The sequence below is a fragment of the Neovison vison genome, chromosome 3 (genome assembly GCF_020171115.1).
Source record: "Neovison vison isolate M4711 chromosome 3, ASM_NN_V1, whole genome shotgun sequence".
NCBI lineage: Eukaryota > Metazoa > Chordata > Mammalia > Carnivora > Mustelidae > Neogale > Neogale vison.
Window position 1 is genome coordinate 147,710,414 of NC_058093.1, and position 24,259 is coordinate 147,734,672.

General features: G+C 46.9%; 1 protein-coding gene across 2 annotated transcripts in view; it reads left to right on the top strand.

The window, feature by feature from the left end:
• MYO5B (myosin VB) overlaps positions 1 to 24,259 on the top strand; it is a 333,183-nt gene that overhangs the window by 62,961 nt on the left and 245,963 nt on the right. The window contains exon 1 of one of the 2 annotated variants that reach the window (XM_044243013.1): positions 4,006 to 4,047. The exons of the other annotated variant lie outside the window; for it this stretch is intronic. Within the exon in view, the coding sequence (XP_044098948.1) occupies positions 4,015 to 4,047 (33 nt within the window). The 5' untranslated portion in view covers positions 4,006 to 4,014. Of the gene's footprint in view, positions 1 to 4,005; positions 4,048 to 24,259 lie in introns of those variants that run through there. 2 annotated transcript variants of the gene reach the window in all.

Below are 24,259 nucleotides of genomic sequence, written 5' to 3' on the forward strand. Positions count from 1 at the left end.
TACTAATTGTTAATACAGTGGTACCTTTTTTCTTGTCTCAGTATTGTAGTTCCAGTGTCCTCCCTTTAACATGGTACTCACGTACATTTTAGTATGCTCTTCTGAGACATTGTGGGTGGGATAGCATTGAAGCCATGACTGGGATTTTCGCTCTCGCTACGTCGGCAGTGCCTGTAAGAGTGTCATGCCCATGAAGCCGTGAACCTCACTGACATTGAGCTGTCTGGGGTGGGGGAGAGTTGGGGCACTGCTGTAAAGAAGTTGTGTTCAGTCTTGTCTCACTCTGGGGACTCAGTAATCAGTTGTAAATAGTCACACATGAAACTCTAAATTTTGGTCACTAGAAAACGGTGGGAAGCAGGTAGAGTACCAGGATGCTGGGGCTCTACCAGACCCTGATACCAAGAGGGAAAGTAGGCATCTTTCCTTTCTCCGTTAGGGTCCTCTAGGAGGCTACAGGGTAGGAAGTGTGTAGGGGCATAGGGAGCAGGTGGAGAGTCCCTGCAGATGTGTCTGAGCCAAGACCCAGTTGGATCTCCAGAGCGCCCACTGCCTGGGAGGTATAAGGAGAAAGGCTTACGGTTGAGGTTGGTAATGAGCACGTCAAGCAGATCGTGGCAAGTGACTAAGTGAGCCCGTGAATCAAAGTTGACCCTGAGGTCCAGGGTGAAGTCTCACTACCACATCAACAGGCTGGGAATGAAAGGGTTTGGACTCGGCTCAGGGCAGAGGGTGTTTGGGATTATGTGGGGCAGGGAGTAGAGGGTGGATTCGCCTGCCAAGAAGGACCTCCTGACAGTGCCTGGAGTTTGTTTGCCCTGATGTCTAGCAGAGGACTGACCGTTATCCTGATCCTATTGGAGTTTTCAGAACAGTTATCTTCCGCTCACCTCGCTCTTCTTGGCTGGCCAAGAGGAAATAAGAATTCACGGTGCAGACGAAGACAGGATGGAAAACAGGAAAGCTCGAAGTGTGGTTTTGGGGTGGTCCCACGTGGTGCTGTGGATCTACGGCCTTTGTGCCTGATGGGCTCCACCTGAGGGCCCTCTTAGGGATGAAGATGCTGTCTGACAGGGATTTGCTGAGATTTCTTGATCTGGCCGCAGCCCCTACAGCAGTTCTCACTGAGGGCTGACCTGCTACTGATAGTTGCGAGCACTTTCCTCTCGGGGGGATTGGTTTTTAAATATGGAATAATGGCATTGACTGTGGAACTCCCAACATGTTGAGAATCCAGACAGAAACAAGAGTGAGGATTTCCAGTCTCGGAACTCTGTGATGTGGGAGCTGGAAAGAACTGTAGGAGTTAGCTTACCAATCCCTCTTAGACATAGGGGCGCTGCAGCTGGAGGAGAGGGGACCTGCCCCACATCACCGAGCTGCCTAATGTGTGTGCTGGGATGGGAATCCAGGCTGGCCTGCGGACTTGGTCTCGCTCCTCCCACCTTCATTGTCCTGTATTCCTGTTTCTGCTCCTGTGATATGGAGTTGGGAAGTAATGAGGCCTCAGGGAAATCCTCCAGCAGCTCCAGGGGACACTAGGAGGAGGAGGCCATCAGTGTACCGCTGGCTGGAGGAATAGGGAAACAAGTCAGCCTGAGCGGAGGTGGGCTGGGGCCAGTGGGAGGCGGGAAGAGGATGGAGCCTGGAATAATCCAGTGCATTCCAATTCCTTTATTTATTTATTTATTTAGATTTCATTTATTTGACACAGAGAAAGAGATCACAAGTAGGCAGAGAGGCAGAGAGAGAGAGGGAAGCAGGCTCCCGGCTGAGCAGAACCCAATGCAGGCCTTGATCCCAGGACCCTGAGACCATGACCTGAGCCAAAGGTGGAGGCTTAACCCACTGAGCCACCCAGGCTCCCCCCAGTTCCTTTTTAAATAGAGGTGACTTCCCCTGGGTCAGTATGAGAGGACTGGGCATCATTGCCCAGGCTGAGCAGCGGGGTGTCCTTTAGAGAAGGGTCTAATCAGTTAACAGCAACATATCAACTGGTTGATCGTATCTTCATGTAACATATGAATGACTTAAACACTGGGATCTTTTCAGTACTCTGTTTTATAACTTTTAAGTATTTTACAGAAAGGCAGCATTGCATGCCTTTCCAGCTTCTTAGGGTTTGTCACAGGCAAGTGTAGAAAGCCTGATTTCATGTCCAGTCCTTGGCACTGAGGATAAATCCTGGCATGCCTGTTACCCAGAAGGACACGGGGTCACTTATCCAGAATGTTGGATAAACGTTGGCAGTGGTGTTCCTGACATTACCCAGTCTGCAGGTGAAGGTGGAGGTCATCATAGAGGGATGGTACCTAAAACCCCTTCATAACCCTTATAAACGTTGGCCCTAGACAGGCTCCTCTGACTTCATCCAGTGCTGTTGGATTTTGTTCGGTGAGACCGTCTCTATGTCTCCTGCAGCCCGAGCTGTAATTAGTAAATGACTTTAGCAAGCATTAGGTCTCCCTTGAGATCTAAGTTTCAATTAACTCCATTCCATGATTCAGGGCAATTAATGACACATACTGCCTCCTGTAGGGCTTTGATGTTTTTAAAGTGCCTTGACATATGTCATACCATTGGATTCTTACAAAAAGTCCTGTGACCAGAGCAGAACATGGTTCTGGGCCAACTGAAAGGACTGAGGGTTGGAGGCAGAGGTTTGCCCCATACTCCGCAGATGGGACAGGATAGGCCTCAGGCCAGAGCCCGGTGCTTTTTGTTGTTGTTATTTTATTTAAGTAATCTCTACACCCTACATGGGGCTTGAACTCACAACCTTGAGATTGAGAGTCACATGTTCTTCCCACTGAGCCAGTCCAGTGCTGCTGATGTCTGGGCCATAGCTCTTTCTGCCATGGAACTGCTCTGCGTGGGAGAAGTGATGCCTAGAGTTTAAGGCGTCAGGGGGCAAGGGCTGTCAGGGCCACCAGAATCAGGTGGAGTGGGCAAAGGGGCATGTGCAGAGGAGCCTGGTCAGGGCTCAGGAGTCCTGGAGAAGCTATATTCAACCCTTCTACAGATGAACTCAGTTGGGATTTCTGGAGCGTGTTAGAGTGCAGAGCACGTCACGTAAGCTCCCCGAGCCAGCGGTTTGCATTCCTGTGTAGGTCCTGTCCAGGGAGGAGTTGGTGGCATGCTATGTAGATGACGGTCATCTGTACCCCTTTTCTTACTGGCACAGAAAATTTTCACAAGTTGGGTAGGAGGGTAACACACTGTGTGTGCTTTCCTAGGACAGATGTGCCCTCCTAGGCGTTCACGATTTATCACAAGCCACTGAGGGTGCTTATTGTGTGCTTTCTGTACCCATGCCCACCAGTTGGACACTACTGGTTTCCATTCCTGTGTCTTTTTTTTTTTTTTAAGATTTTATTTATTTGAGAGAGAGCACGAGATGGGGGGGGGCGGCTCAGAGGGAGAAGCAGATTCCCTGCCGTGCAGGGAGCCCCATGTGGGGCTTGATCCCCGCACTCCAGGAACATGACCCGAGCTGAAGGCAGTTGCCCAACCAACTGAGCCACCCAGGCACCCCTCCTGTGTCCTTTAAAGGAGGGTTTGCCCATGGCCAGTTAAGACCTTCTGTAGCAGTCCCACAAATGGACCATGTGTACCCTTACCCAGGATAACTTCCCTGGAGGATGTCCGTCCCTCCTCTGGAAATGCTAAGGATGTTTTCAGGCTTAAGCCATCTGACTCTAATCCAGCAAATTCTATAGGGCAGCCTGGAAGTTTTCTCCTTTTCCAAAAAAGACTTAATTACCACTCCAAGTGCCTTCTGCTGGCTAATCATTAACCAGCAGAACTTTCTACTTTGTTGAGTAAGTTCTTAGAAAAAGTCACTAGAGGTTTTTTTTTCTTTTGTTTTGTTTTGTTTGCTTTTGCTTAAGATGGGGGCTGATGTATTTTTAACTGCACTCCCAGTATTAACCAACCCTCGTTAACCGGCTCACTAGGTAGCTGGCCCTCAGCCTCTGTGTTTGCACGGGCGTGTTCTTTGTCAGGAGTGAGTTCATGGAAGCTGCTGTGGACAGGCAGAGAGTTCAGGTGGGCTGGGAAACTGCTGCTTGTCTCCTGGGGGCTGCCGGGGAGGGGTGTCTTGGGGGAAGATCATAAAAAAAAAAAACCGGTTTGGTTTGGTTTTTGTGCTGAAAGAAGCACATCGTGTTCATTTTAGGAAACTCAGAAGTCAGGAGACCAAACAGAGCCAGTCTCGTGACCTTTGTGCCATGCGGAGTCTCGCACCGGTAGCCCCATTCTTTGCCCTTTAGAGGTGGAAGGTGGTCAGTATCAGGCCGTACGTGAGCATGATCGGAAGGGCAAAGACCTGGGAGCCAGACTCCTGCCTGAGCTCGAGGGGCAGCTCTGTTAGTCCTGGGGACCCGGGGCGACCGCCTTCCCCTCTGCGTGCTTCCGCACGGAGCGGAGGGAATCTCTCCTGGGGCTGTGCGGTCACGGAGGCGACAGCACGAAGGGCACTAGGAGATGGGACTGGACCCAGCGAGCTCAGAGCGCAGCTGTTACCACCTTGGCAACATTAACCTGCTTCTGGGTCCTTTGTCTGCTTTCCCTCCTGTCTAACAGAGGATGATGGCTCCAGTCAGGATATTTGTGCTTTCCTGGTGCGGCTTTCCTGTCTCCCTTGGCCTTCCAGCAAGGGTTGTCCGGAGGGGTCTCTGTCACACTGGTGGCGCCTGGCAGCCTTGGTGGAGGCTGACAGTTGCCCATGACAGTGACCAGAACGGGAAGGGGTGCCCTGGGTTTGCCATGTGTGAGCTGGAATGCGTGATATGGGCAGCGGGGGGCGGGGCGGGGGGGTCTGTAACTAAGGGGCCCTAAGTGTGTGGAGGTCTTGGCTTCTCCAGAATCCTGCGCTGGCTCAGGCTCCCATGCCCTCCCCGTTCCTCAGTCTCCACCTCTACCACCGCGGGCCAGACCTGGGCATTTGGTCCAGCCACGGGAGCTGGCTAGGGCCTCTCCTTCTTTGGTGCAGAGGGTGGTGGTGTTCTGTAGTGATTCATCACTGCAACGTAGCAAATTGTCTTACTGTGACTTTAATTAGGCTCCGGGCATGTTTTATGGAAGCAATCCTCTGCAGCGTTTGTAAGTGGAAAGCCTGTTTTTCCAGTGGACGGCAGCCTGACTGGGTATTTTCAGGCTTCACACCAAGGCCATTTCCACTGGGGCCTACCTTGTCACGGGGCCACTCCTGCTTTAGTGTGCTTTGACATGGTATCCATACAGTCCTTGTGAGGTAAACATCATGGTTCTCCATTTCCCAGACAGGGAAACTGAGGGTTTAAGTGAGGGGATTTAGGAAATGTTAAAGATCAGCTTCTCAGGTGCTGGGACGTGGCCTTCTCCCTAAGCTGTTTGCCCTTTGTACCGCCAGGATGTCGAGGTGTTCCCTGAGCTGCTGACTGAGTTGGGGGTGGGGGTGCATTGTTGGCATGCTCTGCTGTCTGAGGAGCAGGAGGTTTCCTGGTAATGTGTCTCTCCACTGCCCTCTCACACACATACCCCAGTCTCCTGCCTGGACAAGGAACAGTAACCTCCTTGCTCCGGCCTTTTCTACTCCTATCATGTAGGATTCCTTTTCCTCAAATTCTGTTTTTGTGTGATTCGCAGACCAGGCACTCTGGCCGGCTGCCTGCAGGAAGGGTCACATTCAGAAGCCATCAGTGGGCCTCCGATGACCCGGTCTACCTCACTATCCTTATTCTTCTGTTCTCTTTCCCCTTTCACAGCCACTTGCTCATGGCCTTATTCATTCATTTGTTGCCCACTTGGTGTCTCTTCACTCTATTTCTTAGACTTCTAGGATCTAACTTCCCCCTTTCCTTTTTGCCAAGCCAATAGTAGTGTATTAGTCTGTGTTCTCCAGAGAAATAAAACTGGGTTGGAGGGCATGTGTGTGTGTGTGTGTGTGTGTGTGTGAGATGTGTGTGTTATGGTATGTGTGTACACATGTGTAACTAGCCTGTGGGACTCTGGAGGCCGAGCACTGCTATGACTCTTGTCTGCAAGCTGGAGACCCGGGAAAGCTCATGGGTTGCATTCAGGGTACGAAGTTGAGACTCCAGAAGAAGCCCTGTTTGAATTCGAATCTAAGGGCGGGGAAGAATGTGTCCCAGCCTGCAGGCGGGCAGAAGATTGAACAAGGCTGATTGAACAAGACCCACCCGTAATAGGGGAGCTGTCCTCCTCACTCTACCCTTCAAATGTTAATCTCCCCCAGAAGCCTCCTCAGAGGCAGAGCAGAAAGTTTGACCAGACATCTGGGCACTCTGTAAAGTTGGCACATACATTAACTATGACCGGCAGAGATCCTTAAAGCCCCATTTAAATCCCACTTGTCCCAGTGTTTTTCTGGACTACATCAGCTTGCGTGGGACTCAGCCTAGCTGCATTCTTCTTAAACTTGGTGGTTCTACCAGAGCTCAGCGCTTCATGGTATTGTCTCCACATTGTTCTCCAACTACTTTCACCAAGTACCTATTGCCTCCCCCACTAGGTTTGAAGGACTTCTACCATTTTTCCCTCTCCCATGGGATAGAGTGCTGGATCAATAAGATCTTTTCTTAGCTCAGTTTCTCAGTGGATAAAATGAAGGATACCGAACTTGGCTCCTGGGATTACAGACCAAGGTGATGGCTTTGGAGAACCCGGGTCTTGTTTCCTACAGGCAGCCAGAGAAAGGGCAAGCCAGTATTTGGTGTACAGTAAGTGCCCAAGTGTTGTCAAGATGCTTGACATTTTCATCAAATGCTTTTGGATTGTTTGAGGTTCCCTGGCATGGTGGAGAGAGCAGTGGACTCCGGCTAGTTGTGAATCTCCAGCAACTTGCTCTCCTGTTTTGCTGCACATCTTTTTGATGGAGCTAACTGGCCCTGCCCTATATGCCTCTTGGGTCTTGTGAAGGTGGGATTAAGGTGATAATAGCTAACTTTATTTTTATATATGGCAGACATTGTTCTTAAAACACTTTTCACATGTCAACTCATCTAATTTCTATAGCTCTTTGAAGTACGTATTTTCTGATTTGGCAACTGAAGTTCAGAGAGCCTTAATAAAGTCAGAGTAGCAGGGCTGCCTCTTCCCAACCCGGGAGGGCTGGCTGCACAGTGCACACTCTGAACCGTTGAGTGTGCTGTAAGATTGTGTGGGAAGGGTATTGGAAGCTTGGCAAACTCTGGCTAAGACCCATTTGAGCAGGCCCTTCAGAGGCTAATGCATGATTGCAGTTCCCTGGGGAGTTTGCCAGGCCTGGACCGAGAATAAGCTGAGAGCAGGAATGTGTACAGCAGCCCTTGTCAGTGCCTTTGCTCACCAGAGTGACATGCTGCATTCACTACCCACATTTCAGACAACCGAGGAGTGTGTTTCCCAGACAGGCCCTCCTTCAGCTTCCCTGTGATTTGCCCTCTTAGCTCAGGTCATCACCTTTGTGGCCTGTGCTGTAACTACATGATCATTGGTGGTAGTATGCTCTGTGGAGTGTAGACGCTTTGAAGGTAGGGGCAGAGGTGGTTTGGTTCACTGTTTGTCCCTCGTGCCCGGTGTGGCCTCTGGCCAGGGGGCCCACACCTGGGGCCTGAGCAGGACAATGTTGGACCTATGTAATAGTTTTTATTGTGGTAAAATACATGAAAGGAACCTTACTATTTTAACAGTATTTGAACCATTTTTCACTACAGTTCTGTGGCATTAATGACATTCACATCGTTGTGCAAACATCACCATCGTCTATCTCCAGTCTCCGCCTCCCAAAGTAAGACTCTCTGCCCCTTAGACGCTAAATCCTTACGGCCGTCTCCGCTTCCCCCGGCCACCATCATTCTGCCTTTTCTCTCTGAATTTGCCTCTTCTAGGCCCTTATGTAAATGGAATATGTATTGGTCCTTTCGGGTTGGCTTATTTATCTTAGCATAATGTCTTCAAGGCTTGCCCAGAGTAGAGCCTGTGTCAGCATTTCCTTCCTTTTTAAGTTAGGATAATTTTCCATTGTATGTATAGACTACTCGCTGTTTACCTATTCATTCGTCCATGAACATTTTGGATTGTTTCCACCTTTTGGCTTTGGTGACTGAGGCTGCTGTGCATTTTGGTGTGCAAGTATCTTTGAAAAACTGCTGTTAATTCCTTTGGGTATATACTTAGAGTTGCTGAATAATCCTAGAGGTTAAGTAGCCTGGTCCTTACAAAACCCTTTCCGCGGTTCCTGGCACATAGCAAACACTAGATACTTGGTAAGTAAAAATAAAACTCTAGGCGTCTTTGTGTCAATGGACTCCTCAATTCAGACCACTTCTTTTTAGTTCAATATTTAGATGTTGTCTAATATCTAATTTTTAATATTTAGTTTAATATTTAGTGTATGGCCTAGTACTCCTTGAGAAAGGGGAGCTCTAATGGTAGCTTCGGGCTCCACTCTGGCCCCACCCCAATGGCTGGACATCCCTGGGCCCTACTCCCATGGGGACACCTCTCTGGCAGACACCTGCAGCCTCAGGGCAGTGGTCAGGGTGGGGGCACAGCTGCTGGAGACTTCTGTTCCTGCTGCCGCTCGCTGCTCCTTCATCGGAGTCTGATTTCCAGTGCTGCGGTCTCTTTATTTATGGTGATGCCTCTGTCTGTTCAGTCTGGGGAAGTTAAAGTAAGACTCTCTCTATGCTTTCTTGGATGTCTGCAGTTTATTGGGGGGAGGGGGGTTATTGTAACATTTTCAGTAATACTTAATATTGAAGTTTGCCTTAAAAAATAGCATGTACTGTGGTGCCTGGGTGGCTCGGTGGGTGAAAGCCTCTGCCTTCGGCTCAGGTCATGATCCGGGGGTCCTGGGATCGAGCCCTGCATGGGGCTCTCTGCTCTGCAGGGAGCCTGCTTCCTCCTCTCTCTCTGCCTGCCTCTCTGCCTACTTGTGATCTCTTTCTCTGTCAAATAAATAAAATATTTTAAAAAAATAGCATGTACTACTCAATTCCTGAGCAGCGGAAGAGAGATCCCGAAGCAGTGCCGTGGAGTTAACGGTGAGAAGGCGGCTGTGGTAAAGTTTTGAAGCTCAGGTCGTGGCTTTATGCGTTTTCTATACTGGACATTTGTACAAGGATTCAGTGTAGTTCATACATCTGTATCTTCTGGTTCCAAAGCATTTTCTGGTTCTGTGGTATTCCTATTCTTTGAAAGAATCTTTTTCTTCTTTAATGTTGACTTGAAAGGAAAGCTGAGATAGAAAAAAATGTGCACTTCCCCTGAGGCTTTAATACAACAGAAGAGGGAGCACGATGATGGCTGCTGTAGGGGACGGCACTACCCGTGACCGAGGGCGTGCGGAGGGACCCGGAGGCTCGGGACAACATAGACCCATCTCCCCCGTCGGAATGTGTCTATTCAACTAAAGAAAGCACATCATGAAGATGTTTTCGCCTGTGTTGGAAAACTCTTAAAGAACCTGGTGGCTTTATGGTGAAGTCGGCAAAGCTTGGAGAACAGCACTGTAGTAGCTAGCCCTACAGTAGCGGCCCCTACCTCAGACCCCGGGGCACTGTAGTAGCTAGCCCACGGCCCCTACGTCAGACCCAGAGCACTGTAGTAGCTAGCCCGCGGCCCCTAACTCAGACCCCGGAGCACTGTAGTAGCTAGCCCGCGGCCCCTAACTCAGACCCCGGAGCACTGTAGTAGCTAGCACGCAGCTCCTAACTCAAACCCGGGGCCAGCAGTGTGAGCAGAGGGCGTGTCTGCTATGTGCAGACACAATAGAAGGAAATTTCCTGTTAATCATACGTTAAAGGGTGGTTTTGCTGAATTTCTGGGTGGCAATTCCATCCAATCTAACGAGAGCACGAGCACAGGGTCCATGCGGTGGTAGAAGTGGACTCTCTGTAGCTCGTGGACCTGTTAGGGACTCGCAGGACTGCTTGGAGGAACCACCTGCTGTGTGCATGGTGTGGGTCTGGGTGTTGTGGATATGCACAAACAAACCCTATTCGAGGATGCAGCTGTCCATTTGGTGATAAGCTACCTGAGGGCAAGGATCAGCAGGAAGCACAGAGCAGGCTTCCAGTGGGTTTGTGAGCAATAACAGAACGCGTTTGCCCCTCACTGTCTGATGACGGCTGTCTTACAGTCGCTTGTAGAGCCCATTAAAAACAACTTGAGGGCACCTGGGTGGCTCAATGGGTTAAGCCTCTGCCTTCGGCTCAGGTCATGATCTCAGGGTCCTGGGATCGAGCCCTGCATCGAGCTCTCTGCTCAGCAGGGAGCCTGCTTCCCCCTCTCTGTGCCTGCTTCTCTGCCTACTTGTGATCTGTCAAATAAATAAATAAAAATAAAAAAAATCAAAAACCTCGAAGTGAAGTTTACATAACATACCACTGACCTTCACAAAGTGTACAACGAGTGCCGCTCCGTGCATTGACCCTGTTGTGCAATGACTACTCTGGTTCCAGAATGTTTCTACCACCTGCAAAGGAGGCCCCGTTACCCATTTCTCCCTCCCTCTGGTCCTGGTAACCACTAGGCTGCTTCTTGTCTCTATAGATAGGCCTATTCTGGATATTTCGCAGGAATGGAATCCTAGAAGATGTGACCTTTCCTGTCTAGCTCCTTTAATAAAGCACGACGTTTTCACCTGCATTCTAGCACATGCCAGAACTTCATTTCTTTTTGTGGCTGAGTACTAGTCCAGTGTGTGGCTCTACCACATTGTGTTAATCTGTTCCTCAGCTGATCAGTACTCGGGTAATTTCTGCCTTTCCGGGTTTTTAGCCATTGTGAATAGTGCGGCTATGAACATATGTGGGAAAGTATTTGGGTGCCTCTTCTCCATGCCCTCAGGTACATGCTTAGGAGTAGAATTGCTGAATCATGGTGTTTCTGTGCTTAGCCGTGTCAGGCAACACTGAGCTGTTTTCCACAGCGGTGCACCATTTGACATCCGAACTGGGATGGGTGATGGTAATAATCTCTTCACGTCCTTGCCAGCTCTTGTTTTCTGTTTGGATTCTAGCCGTTCTTGTGGGTGCAAAGCAGTATTTCACTGTGGATCTGATTTGCCGTTGAGGACTTGTCTTTAGGCAACACCAAGAACAACTTTGTTTTTCCTAAAGGCAGACTTCCTGGAAGGAGTGACTTTGAAGTGAAATGTGTAGGATCAGGAGGCAGGTGGTACGGTGATAAATTGTCGTTGAGTGAATGCCTTCTCTGTACCAGTGTTTCTAGAGTTTTCTGTGCATTACATTCTGCAGCCACTCTGCGTTTTCCGTGTGAGGAAACAGAACCTGGAGTGGCTAAATGACATGTGTAAGCTTGCGTGGCTGCCAGCCAGCAGCCCTGGGGTTCCGTTCAGGGCCACTCATCTGACTGCAAAAGCCCCCAAAAGTTCATGCTTTTTCCTTGGGGAGTTTGAATCTTGGCAGCAGGGAAAAAGAACCCTGTCCATTTAGAATATTTTAGTAAAAAAGCAAAGCCTTTCCCAGATGGTGATGGAGAAGGGCAGGTGTTGGCACTCGTCTGAGGTCCTGGAGTCTTGAGGTGTCCGCTGCTACCCCTGTGAGCCGGCCTCAGCAGCCCGTGCCTCCCCAGGCTGGCGGCTCCAGGACAAAGTGCTGCCTCCTGCTGGGGGCACCCCATGGTCTCTTTCTTGTCCCAGTGTCAAAGTAAAGACTTTCTAATTGCATTAAACGATGATGAGGTTGAGGAAGCACACAGGGCAACCCCTAGCTATAGTGAATTTTGAAGAACACCTTCTGTTAGTGATGCAAGTTGGTTCTCAGTAAATATTGGGTGAACCAAATTGGGTGGAAATTCTGGAAAAAAAACAGACTGAATCTTCTAATTGCACAGTAACCTGATGTTTAAAAGTCCTTTGATGAATTCTGTTCTACATAACCCTCTGCTTTCCTGTATTAGGTTAGTTTAGTGTGAGATGTACCAGCATTGAAAATCTACTTAAAATCGTGATACTGTCTGTAACTCTTATTGTATAGAGATCAGTTCCTGTATTCTCTCACTGTTTATTAAGCCTCTTTGGAAATTGACAAGATGAAGAAGTAATTGAGGCCTCAAGAAGCTTCTAAATCTGGGGGCAACTGGGTGGCTCAGTTGGTTAAGTGTCTACCTTTGGCTCGGGTCATGGTCTCAGGGTACTAGGATCGAGCCCTACATTGGGCTCCCTCCTCAGCGGGGAGCCTGCTTCTCCCCTTTCCACCTCTCTATCCCTCTGTTCTCTCTTTCTCTCTCAAATCTTACCCCCCCCCAAAAAAACAAAACCCCAAACTTCTAAATCTGGAAGGAGGGACAGATAGGCAAACTATAAAAGACCGTGTAGGTATTGTAGGGGTGTGCACACTGGGGTTTATGGTACCTCGGGAGGAGTTGACAGAGAGCTTCATGAAGCCGCTTGGAGGGAAGGAGCTCAGGAGAAAGACTTGGCAGAGGATGACTCAAACAAGGCCTGGAAGAATTTGAAAAGCTAGGAGAAGGGAAACTATTTCAGGTATGGGGAGCAGTGTAGGCAGAGGCTCAGAGGAAAGTGCTGCTGAATTGCCAGTAAGTTGCTGGACTTGGCTGGCTTTTTGGCTGAAGGGCAGGTTGGAGGTGGATGAGAGAGATCCCTTGTGGAGTCTGGCCTGAGAAGCTCCTGGAATGTATGAGGACTTCTAAGCAGGGTGTGGGTATGATTTCACCACTTCCAGCTACCCAGGAGGCCGCAGTGCTCAGAAACTACTTCTGAAGGTGAAGGGAGACCAGCAGCAAGGTGTAAACTGGCAAGGTGGGCCCCCCTGCGCCCCCTACACCCCAGGAGCAAGGACAACCCCTGACCCTGGTGCAAAGCGTCCTCCAACACCACACCAAGCAGGGATTCTCTCCGCCTCACATGAGAAGAAATGAAGGCTCCAGTGCAGAGTGGCTTGCTTGCGGGAGGACAGCTTCTGTGGAGGAGGGCCATGGCTAGACCCAGCGAGGCGGCACACCTGCTCCCCTGGTGGGGAGCAGGGCTCCTGGCAGCTTTGATGGCTCCACTTTCTAGGAGTCCTTGCTTAGGTGGGGACTGGTGGGGACCTCCTAGGGTTCTGTGGGTCCCCGCAACAGAATAAGGCTGCCCAGAGAAGTGAGGGCTCTCCCTGCTGCTGCTCCCATCTTCTGCTTGCCTCTTCATGAGTTAGGGAAGGGTTTCGGGAAATGGACTCCAGAATCCTCTCGCTTTTTGGCTGAGGAGGGACTTTCTGGGTAGCCGGCCGTGTGACCCCATGGAGCATGGGCTCTGTGTGAAGCTAGTCTTGAGCAGACCTAGCTTTCAACCTCACTCAAGTGTTTTCCACCTTTTAGACTCTGAGGGCTCCCTCAAGAAGAAACACGTACCACGAAGGTGGGGAAGCTGACCAGCGTCAGACATGGTACGCTGTCCCCAAAGGAAACGACAGAAGTACCATTCAATGAATCCTTGTTTCTTCTCAGTATCCTAAAAGCTGAAGTGGATTGCTTAAATTCTTGAGATTTAGCAAGTGTGTGTGTATATAGTATTCTGTTTGTGGAGTACATAGTGGTATTTCTTGTTTAATACCTTCCTGAATGTCCCATTGAGCTTGGAAGGTAGATATTTTAAGAATACTCTTCTTGGCAAAGCCACCATTCAGACTTATGAGAAGGCTGGTACCTCCTCTCTCCCTGCCCACTCCCCCCAGGCTTCCTTCTTCTTAGGCTACTGTGGGGGCAGAGTCTAGTTAATCATCTCATTTTAGGATATTTGTATGTATTAGAAGGTATCTAAAGCAAACTAGAAAAAATTTTTCTTGTTAGAAGATCCCTTCTAGCTAATTGTATTTTCTTCTACAAATTTTCTATGAAGCCCCGGAAGGAAATCTTGAGACAGGTCGGGAGTAGAACAATTTGGGTTGGTTTATGTTAGTGGGTTTTGTTTCCTCGCCTCCTCCCTTGAGTGAGGGAGGGGACGCGCTGTACATACTTCCTGCTGCAGACGAAGAGCACGAGTTCTTTTTGCTGACTCTGGAACTTTCTGCAAACCCTTGCATCTCTGCGTCTCCTCTTTAGAGGGCAGAGACCGTCCTTTACTGCCGGACTTTTCTCTCTGGCCCTGCCGTGGGAACTGGGCAGCCCACTGAGTACAGAACTTCTCCAGCCCCAGGGGATTAGGCTGGATCTGCAGCGACAGCAATCTGCGAATCCGCAGACCAAAAGTTTGGGGAGATGGAATGCAGCTGTTGGTGTAATGAGTCAGGAGAGAAAATAGAATTTGAGGATTAAAAAAATACTAAGCTGGAAGATGTGAAAAGCCTGTAGCATAATTGCTCCTTGGCTCCATGCTCGCAGTGGATCTGAATGCTGTCCGGGGGCCCCGTGTGTTGGCGAGCAGCGCTCTCCGCATCCGCACGCTTCCAGAGCTTGCCGGAACCCACCTCCCTGGGCCTGCCTCAGACCTGCCGGATCAAAATAAGTGGGCAAGAGCCCAGAAGTCTGTTCTAACAAGCCTTCCAGGTGGTTCTTCATGCTAGACTTGAGAGATTGAGAAAACCCAGCGTTTGAGGAGAGCTTCGGTACCGAGTACCGAAGGATGATCAGGGAGGTCCCTACTTGACTCGAGCTTTGTTAGCAAGTTAAAGGATGAGCGGTGGGCTACACAATCACGGTTTCTAGTGTGGTCTGTGACCAGCATCAGGGGCACCTGGGAGCTTGTCAGAAACGCACATGCATGTGTGCCAGGCCTATGGCTCAGAATCTTGGGGGAGAGGATATGTTTAGCAAGCCGTCTGGGGGATTCTCAAATATGGCCATGGTGTGAGCCACGAGCCTTGGCTGCCAGCTCTTAGCTGCATTTTCCTCACACCCGGAGCTGTTTATTCTAAGGTGCTCAATCTCCTTCCGAGATTGGTTGGGATTCAGATTTGGAAACGTGGTGCTGCCTGCACACGTTCCCTATAGTCACAGGCTAGGATCTGATGGTCTGGGGATGAATGATGGTCCTGAGATGCCTAGGACTGTGGTTTCTCCAGACCAGGGACTTCGAGGGTTGAACTGGAAAAGTCTTGGACAAAATGAGACGGTTGGTCCTCCTGGCTGGTCTCAGCATTTTTTTTTTTTTTTTTTAAGGTTGATTATATTCTATTGAGTTACAATCATTTGACAAACATTTTCTTGATTGTACTGAGTGTAGGAGGCTAGGCAGTAATGAAAAGGCCATTTTCATTAAGTGTGGGGTAATGTATGGCTGTCATCCACTTGAATCCATTACCCTTTTCTTCTCCACGTGAAACCTGGCACTGCAGGAGGAGATGGGATGGGCAGGCCCAATTTTTGCTCCTTTGTACAGTAAATGGTTAGAGTACTGAATGGTGAGCCCCTTGGACGCAAGGCCTGTTGTGTGCCACGTGGTAGGGAAGTTACATAAGCCAGAGACTGGTGTGTGGGCTCAGTCCCCAGGCAGCAGAGGTAGTCTGAAAGAGGAGGGGATTTTTTAGCAATAGAATTGGCCCTGTTCAGGAGCTGAAGCTGGGAAGCTCTTTGGGCATTGTTAAAGTGTAGCTTTTCCTTCTCCTGCTCAGCTGGGCAGTGCTGGGGCCTACAGACAGAAAATAATGGCCTTGTTTCTTTATGCACTTCCTTTGTCTGTACTTCCCAGAGCTTGTAAGGAGCACTTAGGTATTAATTCTCCTATTTTCCAGAATATAGGTTTTAGTTCTAGAAAGGAAGAAAACCAGACTCCCAGGGAGAAAGGGGCAATGGTATGGTGTGTAGAATTATATAATTCACAGTTAGTCTTAAAGTGTTTAACGGTGGGGGCCTGGGTGGTTTAGTCAGTTAAGCATCTGCCTTTGGCTCAGGTCCCGATCCTGGGCTTGAGCCCCAGTGGGCACCCTGCTCAGTGGGGAGCCTGCATCTCCTTCTCCCCGTGCCTCTCCCCCTGCTTGTGCGTGCTCTTGCTCTCTCTGTCGAATAAATAAACCTTAAAAAAAATGTTTAACTGATGTCTTCTATGTGCTGTATGTGCTTAGAGCTCATGGAGACCTGTTCTTGGTCAGGCAGTGGGGCTGGAAGTGCTTTCCCAGGCCTTCGGAGACTGCCTTCAGGTGGAGGTGTAGGATGTTGGCTCTTCTGGAAAGACTGTGCTGGAAAAGCTCAGAGCTTACGATTCATGGGTGGGCTTGGGGAGCTTGAGGTTTTCCCTGGACTTAATTGTAGAAATTAACTGCTGGCTTTTTATAGGAACTTGTTTACAACCATCCTCACTTAAGTCCTTTTTTTTCACTCCCAAATTGGGACCAAACAATGTATTTGATCATGCCTTAACAAAGGGCATTTAAAAAAAGTTAAATTCCAGTTCTTTAGCGTACAGTATAATACTAGTTAACAACAGTATAATAGTGATTCAATACTTCCGTATGGCACCCGGTCCTCATCCTCAGAGGTGCACTCCTTAATCCCCATCTCGTATTTAACCCATCCCCCCCCCTCCCTCCTGGTCTCCTAGTAACCATCAGTTCTCTATAGTTAACAGTCTGTTTCTTGGTTCTGCCTTTTCCCCTTTGCTCATGTTTCTTAAATTCCATATATGAATGAAATCGTATGGTATGTTATTTTTTTAAAAAATATTTTATTTATTTATTTGACAGAGATCACAAGTAGGCAGAGAAGCAGGCAGATAGAGAGGAAGGGAAGCAGGCCCCCTGCTGAGCAGAGAGCCCGATGCGGGGCTTGATCCCAGGACCCTGAGATCATGATCTGAGCCTAAGGCAGCGGCTTAACCCACTGAGCCACCCAGGCGCCCTGGTATGTTTTTCTGATTTATTTCACTTAGCGTAATACTCTCTAGATCCATCCTCGTCATTGCAAATGGCAAGATTTCATTCTTTATGGCTGAATAATATTCCTCTGAATCATATCTTCTCCATTCATAAGTTGGATGGTCACTTAAGCTGTTTCCATGATTTAGCTATTTTAAGTAAATGCTGCTATAAACATAGGGGTGCATGTATCCCTTTGAGTTACTGTTTTTGTATTTTTCTGTAAATACTCGGTAATGCAGTTGCTGGGTTGTAAGATCTATTTTTAGCACTTTGAGGACCCTCCCTGCTGTTTTCCAGAGTGGCATTCCCACCAGCAATGCAGGAGGGCTCCCCTTTGGCCACATCCTTCTCCAGCATCTTCCCATGAATGATCTTAGTCATTCTGACAGGTGTGGGGGGTGATGTTTCACTGTAGTTTTGATTTGTATTTCCTTGAGGATCAGTGATGTGGAACATCTTTCCAAGTGTCTGTGTCTTCTTCAGAAAAATATCTTTGTCTTTTGCCCTTTTTTAATTAGGTTATTTGTTGAGTGTGGAGGTCTGTACTTTTTTTTTTAATGAACATATAATGTACTTGTTTCTGGGGTACAGGTCTGTGAGTCATCAGTCTTACACAGTTCACAGGACTCACCATAGTGTAAGTTCTTGGTCTATTTTGGTTGGTAACCTTTATCTAATACATCATTTATAAGTGTCTTCTCCCATTCTGTGGGTTGCCTTAATTTTGTTGATTGTTTCTTTCACTGTGCAGAAGCTTTTTATTTTGACGTAGTCACAACAGTTTATTTTTGTTTGCCTTGCCTCAGGAGACCTATCTAGAAAGAAGTTGCTCTAGCCGATGTCAGAGAAATTACTGCTTGTGCTTTCCTCAAAGACTTACGGTTTCAGGTTTCACATTTAGGTTCATTAATCCATTCAGAATTTATTTTTGTGTAGGGTGAAAGAGTGGTCCAGTTTCATTCTTCTGCATGTTGCTGTCCAGTTTTCCCAACACCATTTGTTAAAGAGACTGTTTTTTCCCTTCAGTCCTGCTTTGTCCAAAAATTAACTGCTCATACAATTGTGGGTTCATTTCTGGGTTTTCTGTTTTTTTTTTTTTTTTAATTTTTTATTTTTTTGTTAACATATAATGTATTATTAGCCCTAGGGGTACAGGTCTATGAATCGCCAGGTTTACACCCTTCACAGCACTCACCATAGCATATACCCTCTCCAATGTCCATAACCCAACCACCCTCCTCCCTCACTTCCCCCAGCAATCCTCAGTTTGTTTTGTGAGATTAAGAGTCTCTTATGGTTTGTCTCCCTCCCAATCCCATCTTGTTTCCTTTATTCTTTTCCTACCCCACAAACCCCCCACGTTGCCTCTCCACTTCTTCATATCAGGGAGATCATATGATAATTGTCTTTCTCTGACTTATTTCGCTCAGCATAATAGCCTTTAGTTCCATCCACGTCATTGCAAATGGCAAGATTTCATTTCTTTTGATGGCTGCATAGTATTCCATTGTATATATATTGGTTTCTCTGTTCTTTTGAACTATGTCTATTTTTGTGCCACTACCATGCGGTTTCGATTACTACAACTTTATAACAAACTTGAGGTTTGTAATTGTGATGCCTCTGCTTTGCTTTTCTTTTTCAGGATTGCTTTGGCTATTCGGGGCCCTCTGTGGTTCCATACAAAGCTTAGGATTGTTCTAGCTCTGTGAAAAATGCTGGTGGTGTTTTGGTAGGGATTGCCTTAAATGTGTAGATTGCTTTGAGTAGTATAGCCATTTTAACAACATTTGTTCTTCTAGTCTGTGAGCATGGAATGTCTTTCCATTTCTTTGTGTTGTCTTCAGTGTCTTTTATCATTGTTTTACAGTTTTCAGAGTATAGGTCTCTCACTCTTTGGTTAAGTTTATTCCTGGGTATCTTAGGGTTTTTTGTACATTGCAAATGGGATTAATTCTTTAATTTCTGTTTCTGCTGCTTTATTACTGGTATATAGAAATGCAACAGATTCCTGGACATTGATTTTTATATCCTGTGACTTTACTGAATATGTGTATTCTGGTTTTTTGTTTTGTTTTGATGAGTCCTTGAGGTTTTCTATATATAGCATCATGTCATCTGTAAATAAAGTTTGCCTTCTTCCTTGCTGATTCATATGCCTTTCCTTTTTTTTTTTTTAAGATTTTTATTTATTTGACAGACAGATCACAAGTAGGCAGAGAGAGAGAGGAGGAGGAGGCAGGCTCCCTGCTGAGCGGAGAGCCCGACGTGAGGCTCTATCCCAGAACCCTGAGATCATGACCTGAGCTGAAGGCAGAGGCTTTAACCACTGAGCCACCCAGGCGCCCCTGCCTTTCCTTTTTTGTTGTCTGATTGCTGGGGCTAGGACTTCTAGTACTATATTGAATGAATTGGTAAGAGTGGACAGCCCTGTCTTTTCCTGGTCATAGAAGAAAAGCTTTGTTTTTCTCCATTTAGAATGATGATATCTGTGGGTTTTTCGTATATGGCCTTTATTAGATTGGGTGTTATCTCTCTGAACCCACTTTGTTGAGGGCTTTAACATGAATGGATGTTGTACTTTGTCAAATGCTTTTTCTTCATCTGTTGAAATGATACGGTTCTTATCCTTTCTGTTGTTAATGTATCATGTTGATTGACTTGAATATCGAACCTCTCTTGCAATCCAAGAGTAAGTCCCACTTGATTGTGGTGAATGATTTTTTTTTTTAAAGATTTTATTTATTTGACAGACAGAGATCACAAGTAGGCAGAGACACAGGCAGAGAGAGAGAGAGGAAGCAGGCTCCCCACTGAGCAGAGAGCCTGATGTGGGGTTCGATCCCAGGACCCTGAGACCATGACCTGAGCCGAAGGCAGGGGCTTTAACCCACTGAGCCACATAGGCGCCTCGTGAATCATTCTTTTAATGTATTGTTGAATTAAGCTTGCTAGTATTTTGTTGAGGGTTTTTGTATCTAGGTTCATCAGCTATTGGCCTGTAAGGTGTTTTTTTGTTTTTTTTGGGGGGGGGGGGAGGGGCGGGGTGGTATCTTTATCTGGTTTTGGTATCAGGGTAATAATGCTGGCCTCATAGAATGAATTAAGAAGTTTTCCTTTTTCTTTTTCTTTCTTTTTTTTTTTTTAAGAACAGCTTTAGAAGAATGGAGTAGTAACCTTTCTTTGACTGGTAGAATTCCCCCATGAAGCCACCTAGTGGTCCTAGTCTTCTGTTTGTTGGGAGTTTTTTGATTACTGATTTAATTTCTTTGCTGGTCAGTGGTCCAAGTTTTCTAATTCTTCCTATTTCAGGTTGATGCTTCTAGGAATTTATCCATTTCATTTAGGTTGTCCAATTTGTGGGTGTACAGTTTCCTATAATCTCTTATAACCTGTATTTCTGTGGTGTTGGTTGTTCTCTCTTATCTGTGATTTTATTTATTTGGGTCCTTTTCTCTTTTTGATAAGTCTGGCTAAATGTTTATCAATCTTATTTTTTCAAAGAACAGCTCCTGGTTTCACTGATCTAATTTTTTTTAAAGTTTCTATAGCATTTATTTCTAGTCTAAACTTTATTTCCTTTCTTTTGCTGGCTTTAGGCTTCATTTGTTTTTCTGGCTCCTTTAGGTGTGAGGTTAGGTTGTGGGAGATTTTTCTTGCCTTTTGCAGAAGGCCTATATTTATAAACTTCCCTCTTAGAATGCACTTGGTTCATCCCAAACATTTTGGGCTGTTGTGTTTTCATTTTCATTTGTTCCCATTTGTTTTTTTATGTTATGTCCTGGTTGACCCATTCATTGTTTAGTAACATGTTATTTAACCTCCATGTATTTATGGTCTTCTAGATTTTTTCTTGTGGTTGACTTAGTTTAATTGAGTTGTAGTCAGAAAACGTGCATGGTAGGACTTCGATTTTCTTGAATTTGTTGAGGCTTGTCTTGTGGCCTGATGTGTGATGCTTGTGGACAGTGTTCCATGTGCACTTGAAATGAATGGGTTCTCCTGTTTCAGGATGAAGTGTTCTGGATTCATCTGTTAATTTATCTGTTCCAGTGTGATTGTTAATCTAAGTGTTCCAGTGGGTCATTCAAAGCCAGTGTTTCCTTGTTGATTCTTCTGTTTAGATGATCTGTCCTTTGGTGCAAGTGAAGTGCTAAAATCCTACTATTAATGTATTATCAATTAGTTCTTTTGTTTTTCTTTAAATTGATGCACTTGGGTGCTCCCATGCTACGTGCATAAATATTACAACTCTTCTATCTTCTTGGGTTGTCACCTTTATTAATATATAGTGTTCTTCTTTATCTCTTGTTACAGTCTAACGGAGGGCATTTTGAAATGAGTTTCCAAATACACAAATGAATATTCAGAGATTGCTTGTTCTCAAAGAGGACAGGACTAATGCTGTCTTACATGTCAGATTGCTGGGCTTAACACGTAAATGCTTGTAGCAGTCAGATGTGTTACTGTCAGAAAGGTTGGGGATTATGTATGAGATGTGTTTGTATCTAAAGGACATCACAGATACTGATGCTATCTGTCATTGACTTTGTATGTTCTATTTTTGGTACCTCGGTTCTCAGACTTTGGTGTGTCCCAGAATTGCCCAGAAGGCTTGTTAAACAGATTCCCAAGTCCTGCCCCAGAGCTTCTGATCTGGCTGGTGCAGGATGGCATCTGAGGCTGTGCACTTGTCATAGGCTCCCAGGTGAAGAAGATGCTCCAGATCCAGGGACCACACTTTGAGAACCACTGTTCTAACTGGACTAATGGTTAAGTTCCCTGAGGTCAGGGACTGGCTTGCCTTTGTCTCCCACTGTACTAATCAAGAACTTGACATGCTAGTGAACCTAATAAATGCTTCAAGTCTTTTTGGGGAGTTGGAGCTGAAGCTGCCTCTTGCTACAAAAGTGACCCAGTTCCAGCATGGGTCAGTGATACCAAGCCCGTGTCCTTTATTGCCCAAAGGATGTGGTTCCTGTCTGAGCTTTTCTCTTGGATTTTCAGAAACCAGCATCCTGTTGCACATTTACTCACTTAATAGCAGCGAACTTTTCTTCTGGAGACTCTTGTTGAGCCCCTAGATGATGGCTGTTGACTAGAAACTTACGAAGTGTGTACTTCATAAACTTATGAAACTTATGAACTGTGCACCTGCAGTTCTTCATCTGCGCAGCTAGGAGAAGGCTGGTAAGGGGATAAATCTCTCCACATGTTACTTGGGAGGATCGAGAGCAAAAGAAAAGTAGCTACATCTTCGGAGTAAGGGTAATTGCTGCATCCTATAGCTAAGAGCTTTGATCTTCTGGGAAAAAAGGGACATAGGGCATGATTATTTGGGGGAGTCTATCCTGGACTCTTCACTATTTCTTAAATTTAAGCTATTTGAATCTTTAAAGAAAGTAGCTACTTAACTGGAAAATCACTGTATTTTTTTTTAAAGATTTTATTTCTTTATTTGACAGAAATCACAAGTTGGCAGAGAGAGGAGGAGGCAGGCTTCCTGCTGAGCAGAGAGCCCGATGCGGGGCTTGATCCTAGGACCCTGGGTTCACGACCTGAGCCGAAGACAGAGGCTTTAACCCACTGAGCCACCCAGGTGCCCCGGAAAATCACTGTATTTTAATTCAGTGTCTAAGTCCTGGACAAATGGGGAAGCTGGATAGGACTGGGTAGATGGAAGGAGGAGTAATGCTGTTACTTGTTTCTTTGTCTTATCATCTATGATTAGTTGTAGCTGGAAACATTCCAAGCCGCTTGTTTCAAAAGTGACAGGGAAACAGTTAAACGTTACGTTTAAAAAGTAGTAGAACCCCCAAAACCTCACATAGTTACATCTCTCAAGAGAAGAATAGTCACTCACTGCTCCTAAAAATCCCCCAACATGTTACAAGTACAGATATTTGATCATGGGGCTTTAAACATGTAATGCTGGGACGCCTGGGTGGCTCATTCGGTTAAGCCACTGTCTTAGGCTCAGGTCATGATCCCAGAGTCCTGGGATCGAGTCCCACATAGGGCTCCTTGCTCAGCAGGGAGCCTGCTTCTCTCTTCATCTCTGCCTGCCGCTCTGCCTGTTTGTGTGCTTGCGCTTACTCGTTCTCTCTCTCTCTGACAAATAAATAAAATCTTTTAAAAAAAATTTTAAAAAGTATTGTTTCTAGACTGTTCTGTAAGATTTTGAAGCTGATTTTGAAGCCATGCTAATGATTAGACCTCTTATACTAAGTGGACCTAATGAATAAGTAGTAAACCATCAGCTGAGGACAGGGATGATTTGGGGGGACACTTTTGGGGCCTGGCCATGGTAGGTGCCCTATATATATTGGGTAACTTGGGAATGTAAGTTCAAGTAGAAGTTACATAACTGTAGGCCTCCTTACATAAGGCTAATTGAGTCTAGTCTTAAGACTCATTTCCACAGAAATTTTTCTGGAAGATAAGCCAAGGGCCTGCTCCTGTCTGAGTATTATGAGATGTGTATGTATGTGGGGGGCGGGGGTGGGGAAAACCTTGCAGGGTAAGTGAGACGCTGAGATGCGGCGAGAGCTAGCTGTCAGGTTGTTATCCCACCTTGTGGTGCAGGAACAGTGGTGACCCATGGTCACTAATAGGGCAGGAATGACTGAGCAAAGGACACAGGTGCAGGTGTGGAGAGTCAGGTGTCTGTGAATGCCAAGGGCAAACAAAGGTGCACTTGAGTGGGCCAGCAAATCATGGAGCTGGGGTGGACAGGGATTTCAGCTTTGCTCCCTTTTGTACCGTGAGGAATCGGAGACTCTGAGCAGGAATGGGACTTGTTCGAGACCGAACTGCCTGTTACCTGCAGAGCCCAGAGGAGAACCCAGACCCGTCTGTCTTCAGGGCTTTCCCGTTCTTTCTCGACTACATCTGTGAGTGACTTCGAGAATACTGTGTGGAGTGTCTGGGTGCTTCCTGGGTATGAGGAAAGACGTGGGCAGGTTTCTTCTGCAAAGGCAGGTTTCTACATAAACCAGATCTCGGGAAGCCCCCCCATGGGCTTCACTGGAGAGACAACCACCCAAGCATACCCTCCCCCTGTTGACCTAATGCCAGACTTGGTCTCCTAGCCCCTCCCACCCTTCTACGACCACTGCATTTTTGCTCCCGGGTGTGGTGGCACCAGCCCTTGAGTAGAAGGATGAGCTCTTTGTTCTGTTCTGGTCCTTCATGTCTTTGCCAAATTCCCTCTAGGGCAGTGTGAGTTGAAGCTTCTGAAGGAATCAGCTGACACTTGAACATGCTTGACCAGCTCAGACAAATGTCTGAATCGGGAACGGGGTTATATAATTTTATTACATAAACCTGATTCTCCCCGAGGCCTCAGTTACCCCTTAATTAGAAGCCAGCAGCCCTTGGAAGCCTGTCTGCCCCTCTGGGCTCTTTGAGGATTACGTGGGTACCTTTCACACGGTGAGACTTCTAAGTGCCGTCAT